Source organism: Carassius gibelio, chromosome B5, assembly GCF_023724105.1.
Source record: "Carassius gibelio isolate Cgi1373 ecotype wild population from Czech Republic chromosome B5, carGib1.2-hapl.c, whole genome shotgun sequence".
Classification (NCBI taxonomy): domain Eukaryota; kingdom Metazoa; phylum Chordata; class Actinopteri; order Cypriniformes; family Cyprinidae; genus Carassius; species Carassius gibelio.
This window is the reverse complement of record NC_068400.1, coordinates 9,102,465-9,117,159: the sequence shown is the minus strand read 5'-3', so window position 1 is coordinate 9,117,159 and position 14,695 is coordinate 9,102,465. Positions and strand designations below refer to the sequence as shown.

At 41.4% G+C, this 14,695-nt stretch overlaps 1 protein-coding gene across 1 annotated transcript; it reads right to left on the bottom strand.

Annotated features, from left to right (window-relative positions):
• Nucleotides 1-5,946: 5,946 nt before the first annotated feature.
• asgr1c.2 (asialoglycoprotein receptor 1c, tandem duplicate 2) lies at nt 5,947-14,194 on the bottom strand. The gene is made up of 9 exons (XM_052557227.1): nt 14,025-14,194; nt 13,485-13,571; nt 9,599-9,697; nt 9,280-9,384; nt 9,017-9,169; nt 8,772-8,864; nt 8,097-8,257; nt 7,851-7,960; nt 5,947-7,222 (listed from the first exon to the last, which is right to left on the bottom strand). The coding sequence occupies exons 1-9, from the start codon at nt 14,095-14,097 to the stop codon at nt 7,066-7,068; spliced, it is 1,038 nt and encodes a 345-aa protein (XP_052413187.1). The 5' UTR covers nt 14,098-14,194; the 3' UTR covers nt 5,947-7,065.
• Nucleotides 14,195-14,695: the final 501 nt, after the last annotated feature.

The following is a 14,695-nucleotide window of genomic DNA, read 5'->3' as shown; positions in this document are numbered from 1 at the left end:
ACGACGATAATGTCAATCTCGAGACGTTCATCAGAAAAACTATAAATGTTGCTCAACACCTCTCGGCCTGTGCCTCCCCGGCCTCATATACCATCTCTCCATCAGCCAGAACGCCCTCGCCCCAACGAGACCAGGAGGAACCCATGAACACCGACTCCTACCGCCTAGATGCCTCTGAACGGAGACGCCGCATTCAGCAGCGGCTATGTTTATACTGTGGCGAGGCCACTCACCTGATCCACGCCTGCCCGGTCCGTCCGCCTCGCCCAATGGTGAGTACAGTTTCCATTACCCCATCTGTATCTCACATACCTCATATCAGAGCCCAGATCACAATTAACTCACGCAATCTTTCCATCCATGTCCTGGTGGATTCCGGAGCCGCAAGCAACTTCGTCTCTTCTCACTTCGTAACCAAGCACCGTATACCCATCGTCCAGAACGAGACCACTTACCGTATCACTACCATCCAAGGATCACCATTGGGCGGTGGCAAAATAACTAAAAGGACACACGAGCTGGAGCTCGTTCTGCCCCACGGACATCGGGAACGACTGGCCCTCCTCGTACTTCCTCGCGCTACTGTTGACGTCGTCCTGGGTAGGCCGTGGCTGGCCCAACATAACCCACAAATCAACTGGAGCACAGGGGAGATCCAGGCGTGGGACCCGAGATGCCAGAGTCACATTCACCATCCACCAGTCCAGAATTCACAGTCTGCGCCGCCGCACCTTCAATTGCACTCCACCTCCATGGGTAGACCTGCCCTTTACTCCTCCTACTCCGATGTGTTCAGCAAGGAGCAAGCCACCCGATTACCACCACACCGGCCCTGGGACTGTTGTATCGACCTGCTGCCAGGTGCCAAGCTACCTCATGGGAAAATATATCCACTCTCCCGTCCTGAGCAGGTGGCAATGGAGGAATACATCCAGGAGGCTCTCGATCAGGGGTTCATCAGGCCGTCCACATCTCCAGCTGCATCCAGTTTCTTCTTCGTCCCCAAAAAGGATGGCGGACTTCGACCATGCATCGACTACCGAGTGCTAAATGACGCCACCGTCAAGTTCGCCTACCCGTTACCACTCGTTCCGGCGGCTCTGGAGGAACTGCGGGAAGCCAAGGTGTTCACCAAACTCGACCTCCGCAGTGCCTACAATCTGATCCGTATCCGAGAGGGAGACGAGTGGAAGACTGCCTTCATCACCCCTGCCGGGCACTACGAATATCAGGTTATGCCCTATGGGCTTGCTAACAGTCCATCCATCTTCCAGAGTTTCATGAACGAAATATTCCGTGATTATCTCCACCAATTCGTCATTGTCTACATAGACGATATCCTGATCTACTCCCGGAACATAGAAGAACACCAAACCCATGTCCGCCACGTCTTACAACGACTTCGAGACCACCACCTCTACCTAAAAGCTGAGAAGTGTGAGTTTCACTGCACTACCGTCTCCTTCCTCGGATACGTGATCTCTGCGGAGGGAGTTCAGATGGAGTCAGCCAAGGTAGATGCTGTGGCCAACTGGGCGGAGCCCACAACGGTGAAAGAACTCCAACGTTTCCTTGGCTTTGCCAATTTCTATCGGCGCTTTATCAAGAACTACAGCCTGCACTCGGCTCCTCTAACATCTCTTCTAAAAGGAGGTCAGCGCCGGCTGCGCTGGACACCCCAAGCTCGAGAGGCCTTCAGCCATCTTAAACACCTCTTCACCTCGGCACCCATTCTTCGACATCCTGACCCGTCCAAGCCGTTCGTCGTAGAGGTTGATGCGGCCAATCACGGCATTGGAGCCGTGTTGTCTCAAAGGTCTGGTGAACCTTGCTCACTCCATCCGTGTGCGTACTTCTCTAAGAAACTCTCTCCTGCCGAATGCAATTATGGAATCGGAGACCGTGAGTTGTTGGCCATTAAACTCGCCCTTGAGGAGTGGCGGCACTGGCTAGAGGGAGCTCAGTTCCCATTCACTGTTATCACCGACCACAAAAATCTCCAATATCTGCAGAATGCCAAGAGACTCAATGCTCGTCAGGCTCGGTGGTCACTCTTCTTTGCTCGCTTTAATTTCCAGATCACATATCAACCCGGTCACAAGAACACTAAAGCAGATGCTCTGTCCCGTATGTACTCACCAGATCCAGACACCGACAAGCCTGATTCAATCCTACCACCCTCCGTTTTCCTCGCGCCTATCCTCTGGCAGATCGACGAGGAAATTCGAGCCGCCACCCTCGAGGAGCCTGCACCTCCGGAGGTACCCACGGGTCTAATGTACGTGCCCACCAACCAGCGACTCCCCCTACTGGAAAGTACGCACACGTCACCTGGCTCAGGACACCCTGGCAGCAGGCGAACCCTCTCGCTCATCCAGCAGAAGTACTGGTGGCCTAACATGGCTCGTGACGTTACCCGGTACATCCTCGGATGCTCGGTCTGCGCCGTTACCACCACACCTCGGCAACTTCCCGTGGGAAAATTACAACCACTACCCATTCCTCGCCGACCCTGGACCCATCTAGGGGTGGATTTCGCCACTGACCTTCCCCCCTCAGGGGGGTACACTACCATTCTAGTTGTTGTTGATCGTTTTTCTAAATTCTGCAAACTAATCCCATTAAAGGGTCTTCCCACAGCGTTCGAGACCGCCGAAGCCCTCTTCACCAACGTGTTCCGGAATTATGGCACTCCAGAGGACATTGTCTCGGACAGAGGACCTCAGTTTGTCTCCAGGGTCTGGCGAGCGTTCTTCCAACTCCTCGGAACATCCGTCAGTTTATCTTCTGGATATCACCCTCAGACCAACGGCCAGACCGAGCGGAAGATTCAAGAGATCTCACGGTACCTCCGTACTTACTGCTCCCAACACCAGGATACCTGGAGCCGGTATCTGCCGTGGGCTGAGTATGCCCAAAACTCCCTTCGCCAAACCACTACAGGCTTAACCCCTTTTCAATGTGTTTTAGGCTATCAGCCACCGCTGTTTCCCTGGTCAGGAGAAGTCTCTGAAGTGCCCGCGGTAGATCACTGGTTCCAGGAGAGCGAGAGGGTGTGGGACTCAGCTCACGTCCATCTCCAGCGGGCAGTTCGGAGACATACAGAGACCGCTAACCGACGCAGATCGCCTAATCCCGTCTATCTACCTGGAGACAAGGTTTGGCTCTCCACTCGGGATATCCGCCTCCGACTGCCCTGCAAAAAGCTGAGTCCCCGCTACATAGGGCCGTTCACCATCCACTCTCAGATAAATCCCGTCACCTACCGCCTGGACCTACCACCACACTACCGGATCTCACCCACGTTTCACGTCTCACTGCTAAAACGTCACACTGATCCAGTTTCTCCTTCCTCCACAGAACCAGAACCGCCTCCCCCTCCAGACCAACCCGAAATCCTCGGAGACAACATCTACCAGGTCCAAGAGATCCTCGACTCCCGGCGGCGGAACGGCCACCTGGAATACCTCATAGATTGGGAGGGGTTCGGTCCCGAGGAGAGGTCGTGGATACCACGCAATGACATCCTGGATCCGGCTCTCCTCGAAGATTTCCACCGACAACACCCGGACCGCCCGGCTCCCAGAGGTCGTGGTCGTCCCCGTCGCCGCTCTAGGATGCCTGGAGTCACCCGTGGGGCGGGGGGTAGTGTCACACCCTCAGCTCGTTCCCTTAGCCCCAGTCACCATTGCCAGTCACCATCCACTCAATCTCCCATGCACCGCTCACGTGAACCGTCACCTGAATACTGATCACCTGCACCTGCACCAGCAATCACCACACCTTTAAATACTCACCTCACTCATTCACTCACCGGCTGGAATCAAGCTTACATGGACGCTCTTTGTGGATCTTCTGCCTGCTTCTTGTGGACCGCATTGTGACTCTGTGGATCTTCTGCCTGCTTCTTGTGGACCGCATTGTGACTCTGTGGAGATTCAGTTACAGCGATTAAGGGAAGTGACTCTTTGTTGTCAGGCCTAGCTTTGTGCTTGAACTCACCTATTGATCAGTGCTTGAAGATTCACCGTCTGTGACCACACTTACCTGCTCTGTTGAAATCCTATGTAAATAAAACTTCACGAAAGTACTTACCCGTCTTCTCCTCTCCTTGTGTGGATGTGACAGAAATACATACACTGTAAAAAAATCACTGTGATTTTAACAGTAAAAAACTGTGAAAATGTTACATTACAAACCTGTTAAATGATTAACTGTAATTTGCTGGGTATTTATTAATTAATTAATTTACAAGGAAAATCCATAAACTGACGTTCCCAGAATTCTCTGCATTCCTTTTTTTATTTAATGTTTTTTTTCTTTTAAATAACTATGTTTCTTATTTTTTTCTTATATTATTTGTTTATTAAGGTTGTATGTTACATATAATGTTGTTAAATTATTGTTTATTGCATATTTCAGTTTAAAGGTGTTAGTGCTTGTGTGAAAGACACTGTGCACCTTCTATGTATCTCATTATTTTAAAGCTGCTTTTGATGGGCTTTGTATCATCAAGTGACTTTTTAATAACCTCCTGCTTATGGTGGTTACCAGTGTATTACAAAGGTAAATAACAGATTTCAGTACTTCAATAAGTTGGTAATATTAATATTATATCAGTTAAATTACAGTATTTTTTACGGTATAATTCTGGCCACAGCTGCCTTTTTTATCGTATATTTTACAGATTACTTTTTACAGTGTACATGCAGTAAAATGCATATGATACTGTATTTAATCAAAACAATGCAGTAAAAAAAAGTGCAAAAAGGACATGAATAATAATTCAACAATTTTTCTGAAACAGACAGAATTTCCCCTATAACCCCTACTTTTCACTGTGAGGTGGTTTTGTAAACTATTTCTTGTTGCACTGGTGTACCTTCATTATTAACTTTCTTAGTAAAATAACAATGGTTATTCTGCTGCATAACATCACTGAAACAGAAACTGCATTATATTTGAGCAAAACATTGCACTTTGGGTTTATAATAGGAAAAAAACAACAATATTTCAGCATGATTACCTCTATTATAGGAAAAACATAACTCTGTAGAATATTTAGATTTCTTAAATGTTTAGTAACTTATTTCCTTTCTTTTTACCATTTGAAGATTCACTGTAGTGAACGATTTAAATAATTCAGCTCTATTAACAAAATACTGCAGTTGTGCTGATCTTTGACTTTTACATGCAAAAATAAAAACTGAACTGGGGAAGTGAAAATATTTTGTATGAAATTCTGACTTATACTTTTGGCTATAATTAAAATATTGGGTATTTAAAATTAAGTATGCGATGAGCAAGTGCAAACTGATAAAACAGAGGCGTGACATCCATTATTTTTGGCTTAATAAAAATTAATTTTGCTGCAGCGTTCTAGATTAAATGTAAAGGATCAGGATCATCAGGATGGAATGAGAGGTAGAATTGAGTGTCAGAAGCATAGCAGTGATTGAAAAGCCATGTTTCTGAATTACAGAACCTAGTTATGCCATGTAGACAGAGAAGAGAAGTGGTCCAAGAACTGAGCCCTGAGGCACCCCAGTAGTTAGATGTTGTGACTTGGACACCTCACCTCTTCAATATACTTTGAAGGACCTTTCTGATAGATAAGACTCGAACCACTGAAGTGTGGTTCCTGAGATGCCCTTTGCCAGTAGGGATGATAGAAGGATCTGGTGGTTAACCGTGTCAAAAACAGCAGACAGATCAAGCAGGATGAGTACTGAAGATTTGGATTCTGCTCTTGCCAGTCATAGGGCTTCAACAACTGAGAGCAAGGAAGTCTCAGTTGAGTGTCCACTTCTGAAGCCAGATTGGTTACTGTAAAGGAGATTGTTGTGTGTGTGAAATGTAGAGACTTGGTTGAACACAGCTCGTTCAAGAGTTTTAGCAATGAAAGGAAGAAGGGAAACTGGTCTGTAGTTCTCTAAAAGAGATGGGTTGAGGTTGGGTTTCTTAAGTAGTGGGGTTATACGAGCCTGTCTAAATGATGAGGGAAAAACACCAGTGTGGAGGGATGTGTTTATGATCTGATTGAGTGCAGGTACAACTGCAGGAGAAATGGCTTGAAGGAGATGAGATGGAATAGGATCACGCGAACAAGTAGTAGGATGATTAGAAAGGATGAGTTTGGGGAGACTTCTGCCTCAGAGTGAAGAGAAGGATGTGAATGAGTGTATGTTTGCTGATAAAATGTGCTTGACAGATTGTGGGGTGGAAAATTGTGCACTGATGTTTTTTATTTTATTAATGAAGAACATGGCAAAGTAGTCAGCTGTTAGAGTTGATGAAAACGGGGGAGAAGGAGGACAACGGAGCTAGGGAATGTTTTAAAGAGCATGTGAGAGTTAGACCATTTGTTAATTTTGTTTATTGTTATTTCAGGCTTGTTTATGATAAAAGTCTACAATGCTTTCCCCCCTTAGCCATTATTGGTATTTGGTATTACACAATAAACAGTGTCAGGCATTTATATCAGCATAAACTCGTGTGGCTTCTTTCTGGGTCACTGGAAAGATGATTTAACACATTCAATATATAGATTTTATTAATATATGCGCAATCATTTTTATTGCTTTTCTTAAAAAGCACATTATTGTATCAGTGAATAGCAATATCATTGGAACTCTTCTTAATGTGTATTAATACATGAGAACTTAAACCAATTCTAATGTAAATATTGAACTGCTTTTGACTACCTAAACTCACAGTTCCTCTTGTTTGCAGTACTGTATGCCAAAGCCTGATTAATTAAGTAAAAGAATTTGAGATTCCTGATTTATTTTGTGATTGTTTGGGTTTGTTCACTTCAATAAAGTCATGCAGTATTAATTTCATTTGTCAACTCTTAAAAAGTCTAAAATTTGATTTTAAAGACTCTGGAGAAACCCTGTATTAACTACACCAAACACATTAATTTGATTTGTAATTTAAACCAAAAGTTAACAATTTCTGCACAGTACTCCCCCACTGCACACAAAAAATGTAAAATACTCCAAATTAAATCTATCTAGACTTGTCCGTGGACAGTGCTTTTATTCATTCAGGGCTGACCACACTTTAAGGCACATTTTTTTTCATTTTACATATATACTTCATTTGGTAAGAGCAGTGGGCATCATTTAACAGCCCATATACTGTAATGTGCCCACAGTCCTCTCCTTCCTCTCCCAGTCCATGATGGGTCCAGTCATCCGGCTGCCCAGGACTCCATTGTCTGTGAAATTGAAATTCAAAATTTGTGAAACTGTTAATTTATAGTTGAACAAAAGCAATATCCAAAACTGATCGACAAGAATTAGCCATTTTAACAAATATCCTCATTGTTTGCAGAGGACAGCTCCTCTCATCGGGCCATTTTCATTCATATCTACAAAGTAACATGTAATATAGCTAATACCTAGTAATCTGTGATTTATTAAATTATAGGCCAATAAAGAGCGCAAGCTTGTATGAAAATGATAAATGATCAAAAACGATGTCCGCACAATTTGTTTAATTGCGTCATGATAATTTAAACAATTCAAACATAGAACTAGTACATAAGTTTTACACTCAAGTTTTTCACATCATGCATACACAATATTCAATAAATGTAAAAAAAAAAAAAAATTCAGTTTATGTAAATTTCAGGGTTTGTGATGTCACCAACCTGGGAAGTAGCTCATAGTAGTTCCTACCAGCCATAACTGTAGGCATTAAACTGCCATCATTTTAAACAATCTCTCTCAATTTGCATTGAACTTTCAGCATTGTAACGTTGCAGATATTTTAAATTTTTTAAGACCCATGCAAACCATGTACCTCTGGAACCAAAGGTCTGGTTCTCTATATATTTAACTTACTCTTTATTCATGGTGTAAGGAGTGTCATCCGCCCATCTCCACTGCCCTGTGTTCTGGTCCGTAAGACCAATCCAGTATGAATGTGGTTTAGCCATATTGGTAACAAATTGCTAAGAAGGGAGATAAAATAATAACTGAAAGACAGATTAGATTGGTGTGTGTGTTTATGTGTGTGTGTGTGTGTGAGAGAGAGAGAGAGAGAGAGAGAGAGAGTGTTTCTGTGTTAGTTTCTGTGTACCCACGTACCCACTCCTTCTCAGAGGCATCTTCTATTTTTAAGAGTAATGCACCCTGGTTTTGGCAGTAATCTTTTGCTTTGGTCCAGTTCATTACATTCTGTGAGAACAGGTAACAGCTGTTTCTGAACGGGATCCAATCGGATTCAATACAGCCTGATGTAAGCAAGTCTGTGTAAGTAAGAGAAAGAAAGAGAGTAGAAAATGGTGCATTCATTTGTACTCAAGTCACGGTAAAGGCAAAATCAAAAGAGACATAACTAATTAATCAATTATTTTAAATCAAAGAATTTTCATTTTGGTAAACCTCCCCTTTTCGCTGAGGTGGTTTTTGTAAATTCTTATTTAAGAATTCTTATCTAAGTTTTACAGTATTTTTTTTCTATACACCCTGAGTAAAAGATTACAGAACCAACTTTTTGTCTAAAAATTGTATTTATTGTCTAATAAATGTAATCCTAGCTAGATATTGTTCTCCCACACTGCTTCTCCTCATTTACTCTGACCACCTTCAAATACTGTAACTAAAGCTGTAATTCCTGTTGTACCTGGTGTACCATCATTATTAACATTATTAACATTCTTGGAAAAATAACAGTGGTTATTCTGCTACATAACATCATTGAAAAAGAAGCTGCATTTTATTTGAGCACAATATTACACTTTGAATTAAGAGTTTACTCACTGGTAAATGATAGTTTATAAGAAAGTAACTGAATAGATGATCTCGTGTCCCCCATGAAATGACTCAGGCCCATCAGTGTCCTTGAAATGTCCACTTTAGTTGAAGACAAGTAAAAAAAAATACAGTATATCAACAATTACCTCTAATAAAAGGAGAAGCTTATTCTATAGAAAAGAATATTTATGATTTTTAAATGAAAAATTTATTTACATTTATATTTTAGGTAATACAATTTAAGGTCTTACTCAAAATAAATTGTGTATGTTGAAAAGACTGTAGAGAAAAAACAGATGAATTTGAGCTGTGCTCTGTCAGTTTATCCCTAAGAGCCGATACTGAAGAACTCAAACTGCCCATCAAACTCTTGACTTCAGTGTGTGACACATTCTGCTGGCGCTCTGTAGGACAAAACCCAGAGAAAGTTTCATCATTTGAGCCATGAAACAGATTCAAACCCTTAATTTGTTCATTTAAGGATTCAAAACTGAAAAGTACGTCCAGTGCTTACCCAACCTTTGCAGGATTTCTTCTTGTTTGGATGTGAGTGAACTCAGTGAGGAGGCAAGATCAGTCATCAAGGTCTCGATATTAGACAATTTCTTTTCTTGCAGTTCTTATGCATATAGAATAAGAGGGACCAATTAATAAATGATCTGTGTTTTTTATGCAAACAGGATATCTAGAACTATATTCAGTGTTAAAAGCCAAAGAGGAAAAGAATATTTAAACATCATGTTGGAAGACACCTGAAGAGTGTAATGTTGAACTTTATTATGAATTTATGATTATGATGATCTGTCAAAAAATATAAAAGACAACTTACTAACCCCTAGTCATTGGGTTACTTGCTCCAGATGTGTTAAAATATGAACTCAGGCTTGAAACTAAGGTCTGCATCTCTGCAACCTTATTTTCTAGGGCACCACCTACCAAAAACAGTTGACAGTTAATTAGAAGTCTGTTACCAAAACTGGGTATGAGATTTTCATGATAATCTCAGAAAATATCACAGTTTGATGGTATATATTAAACAATAATTCTTAATCAGTAAAAATGACTCTTAAAAGGATAAGAACAAGTTAAGTGAACAAATCCTTTATTGCAACAAACTTGAAATATGAAAGTAATGAAGTCTTGCTTCTCAATAAATAGATAAACATAAATTTAAAAAACTATTAAAAATAAAGATATAAGCCTTATGTTTATCCATATAACACTTTACCATTTTAATGAATGTTTTAAAATGTTATCAAATTAAAATTTAACAACTCCTTTTATTTTTGGCAAAGTGCGGAACAACATATGGGTGTATACTGTTAAAACATGGACAAACACGATGCTCCTTAAAAATAATGTTTAAATTAATTAACTATTATAAAGAATATTATTGTTGTTATTATAACTTTTAAGAACATTGTGCAATACTAACATATTTTTGGGTAGCACTTTATTTTACAGTCCTGTTCCCCATGTACATACTATGTACTTATTATAGTAATTACAATAACTATGTAATAACTAGGTACTAACCCTGAACCTACCCCTAAACCTAACCCTACCCCATGTAGTTACCTTGTATTACCAGAACTTTCTTAGATAAATACACTGTAAGTACACTATATGTACATACACGTACTGTAAAATAAAGTGCAACCTATTTTTGTCATAACTTCAAGTTAAATCAAGCTATTATTTAGACGGGTTGTAGCAGACCTGTGAGTTTTTTATATCCTAAGTATTCTCATATTGAAGATTTAAACCTTTTTTCGGCATGGGATTTCAATTAGATATAATCTCTGTCTCTGCCATTTTCTCTGTTGTACATGCATGTAAGCATGTGTCTTCATAAAAACAAAAAAAAACACAAATACGCAAATGTTTACTGTATGATAACCGTGCACATTCAAACTGCGACAGACTCAGGTCCCAAGTGGTTTGGAGGGAGGTCCCTAAGGAACCTGACGACCAGGTCGTGCTTTCCCTGCTGTTTTACCATCCACGGGGTCGTGGTGTGCAGATATCACAGTAACGTACACTTTAAGTGTGGAGGGAGACAGGCATCGCTCCAACCCCTGCTGGAGAACAGAAAGCACAGCCCTGATCGAGCATCTCCGAAGGTCCTCTCTGTGAGATGTACACCTCTAGATAAACAGGTTCTACTTCAAGGCAAACGATTGTCTTGTGTCTCGGTGCTCATGCTGAAGTGGTGGTGTCCACTACCTCTCGGGATAGGTCACCTAGATCCTCCATGGCATATCCAGGGACCAGAGCTGGAGTTTCCAGGGGTCTGGACACGGGTGTCATAGGGCGCCCCATCTCTTTCTTGTCCTCACTAACTTTGCACAGAGTCTGTGCAAAGAGGCTCACAGGGGGGAACGCATACTTGTGCAAGCCCTGGGGCCAGCTGTGTGCCAGAGCATCTGTCCCGAGTATTCCCTCGGTCAAGGAATAAAACAGCTGGCAGTGAGAGGTTTTTGGAGAGGCAAACAGGTCTACCTGAGTGGTTCCAAAACCTCTCCAGATCAGCTGGACCATCTGGGGATGGAGTCTCTAATCTCCATTCTCTTTCCTCTTACCTGTCCTTTTTTTGCCAGGTTTGGAGGGAGCCTAGACTGGTTGGGCAGCCTGTCTAAAACTGGCTCCACGATGCCGATTAGCTGTAGCTGCTGCTGCTGTGGAACGGAAGCAGGGTGGACACAGCGGACCACCCTAGGTGACTCGCAGACCGAGGCATTGCAGTAGGCGGTCAGATGGCAGCAACTGTTCATTGGGCCAGGATGGGCGAGCATCCTGGCCCTCTGTCTACTTCTGTGCAGCCGTGGCCTGCTGGGCAAATCTCTCGACTGCATCTGAGACATGGGGGAATTTAAAAACTGAGTCTTGCAGCAACCCTTAAGTCATCCAGACACAACCAGAGATGGTGTTCCTGGACCACAAGCGTGGATATCACATTACACAGTGAACGTGCAGTGACCTTCAATGCTCATAGCATTAGTTCAGTAGCTTTCTGCTGCACTTTCAGAACCTCAGGCTCGTGATCACCCTGGTACAGGTCTTTCAGTGCCTTGGCCTGATGAACCTGCTATAACACCATAGCGTGTTAGGCTGAGGTTGCCTCTCCACAGGCCACATAAGTACTGTCAGTCAGACTAGACGAATGCTTACAGGCCTTAAAAGGGAGACACATTCTGACCGCTCAACCAACGGGAACTCTGTTTACCTCCCGGCTGCCCCTCCATCAAGAGTTGTGAGGGAGGAAAAGCTACCAGATTGGTTTCAGCAGTAAAAGGTACCGTCCACCAGCTGGTAAGCTCATCATGCACTTACGGGAAGAAAGGCACCTGGGTGGGGTGCTGAGAACCAGAGCGAGACACCCCGAGAAACTTATCATCCAGCCTCGAAGGTTCAGGACAAAGTGGATGTCTCCACCCGAGCCTGAACCTTCTCAGCTGCCCCGGGAAGCATAGCCATCCTTTCAGGGTCCAATTCTGGAATTGCTACTATCTCAGAAGGAGTTTGTGCAGCCGAATCTTCTTCCCCAGAGAGCTCAGATTCGCCCCCCGATGCAGCGATTGACATTCAATCATCAGGGGAGCCCTGAAGGATATAGCTGGTACTCTTCGAGAAGGTCTTGCACGTTCCTTAAGCATCTCCACTGGCTGCGGTGTGCAAGTGGAGCGAGGGTTTCTGGGAGGTAAGTTCATCGGAGGGGAAGCCCTTATTGTAACCCTTCCACACTGAGCATGAAAAAGCAGAATGACTATCAGACATGATGAGGCGCTGGAATTTCTATGGATGTTTCCATATAGATTGGAACATTCGCGCACCAAAAATGCAAATATTTTTTTCCAACCAGTTCGACGAATCTTTTCAGTCTTGCAAAGTGAAAACACAGGCCTTCCAATAAGATTTGAGCTAGGATCACGTGACCGGAGAAGCTGCTGTTGCACAAAAGGCCGAGAATGGTGGCGCTGTTTCAAAAACCAGTGTAAACAAAGACCGAAGAAGAGTGACCCAGATAAGAGAAGAGAGCTGAGTTCTTGTAATCACTGGTATTTGAGAGCAGATTTATTCTCACATGTCTTTTATACAGAATAACATTTCTAATAATTCTCCACTGAATCATGTGATCTGTAGAGCACCATCCGTTTTCTTATATGTGCGCAAGTGTTATGAGTCAGAGCGCATCTACTCTCTAGTCCTGAGCTTCCATATAAAAAATTATTGAGTGAAACATTTTTCTACACATGAAATATGAAAGCAAATAGACATATTATGACGATATATTTTTTGTATGTGTTTTGCATGCAGCTGATGGTATTTTTTATAGCAATAAAGGATGTTTATAACAAATATTAGCAGTGTAGAAATATTAAACATACAAAATGTTTATAGAATCAAAATCAATATATTTTTTTTTATTATTTGTATTGTAAAAAATAAATGTATACAAATTTTAATTATGTAATATTAATATAAGTGATTAGCTTTTTATTTATTTGTTAGAATATGTATTACAAAATTCTGAATAATCAAACTAAGTCTAATGGTTAATCTTTAAAACAATCATTGATTAGTTGATTTAATAATCTTTAATAATCGTTAGATTAATCAATTATCAATATCTTTTGTTGCAGCCCTAGTCCATACCACAGTTAAATTAAAGCAGTCTGGCTGCAGTACACTAAAGATTGTGTTGTTTAATTCACTCACAGAAGACAAAAGCCATGACCATGAAAATAATCATGCAGACTGTTCCTAGAAGCACAAGTATCCCAGTTTGTCTGGTACATGGACGACCTGCAGGAAAAAAAGGAAAAGGAAGAAAAAAAACATACGCTTGATTAATGTATATTGTTTAATTCATCCCCACCCAAGTTTAATACTTGAGATTTATCTAATTTAATAGAGTTTACAGCTATTTACAAGCACTGTAAATAAGCAACAGTACTAATGATACATGTTTCAGCACAAAACATTACTTTGATCAGCAATTGAAGCTGAGGAAGAAGGATTTTGCTGAACTGCATTCTCAATTCCAATTACATTCCAAATATAAAATATGATTTTGTTGTGATAATAATAATAATAATAATAAAAAAAGTTTAAGACATTTTAATAAATGTAATTGCAAGACTTATTGAAACATTTTCCATTTCACCTGAACTGTAAACGTCAAATTAGCTTAATGCTTTAAGCTTTAAGTTAGTTTAATTATTTCTCAGTTTCTGTAACAGTATGTAATTTCCAAACCTCTCCGAAATGATTTCTTTGGTTCACATTCCATCTCCATCCTAATGTATTCTTCTGAGCAATCCATTCCCATTTTCTGAGACCATAAAATGTAAGTAAAATCAGCTTGAATAATAACTTGATTCTTATAATGAAAAATCAAAACAACACCTCCCTTTTATTATAATCCTTTATCTAGTCATGTTCCTTAAATAAAAAAAGGCACATTCACTTCCACATTCTGAAGAACTGATATTTAGGGACTGAGATTATTCTAAGTATTCGGTTACTCTTTCCTATTACAAATAGGAAAATGTCTAAAAGAAAATTGTATCTAATATAAAAAACAATTCATGAAAGTATCATGATGGCTGTGTGATGCTTACTTTACATCATGTATTAGCTAAAGAATATCACTAAATTATTACAAGGAACTCTGGAATACTTGATTCTGTTTGGTTAGTCACAACATTCCAATGTGTGTTAGTTACACCTTTGGCTTGCTTAGTTGGGGGCACTTAATTTCTGGCAATATTATCGTTGTGATTTCACAGACACAGAAATGAAATGAGCTTGACGATGGCATCACTGAATCAATGATGAACTGACCTTAACTGAAAAATGTACTGTTAACTATAAACTATATGTTAACTCATCCTTTCTAATCATCCTACTACTTGTCCGCTACTTGT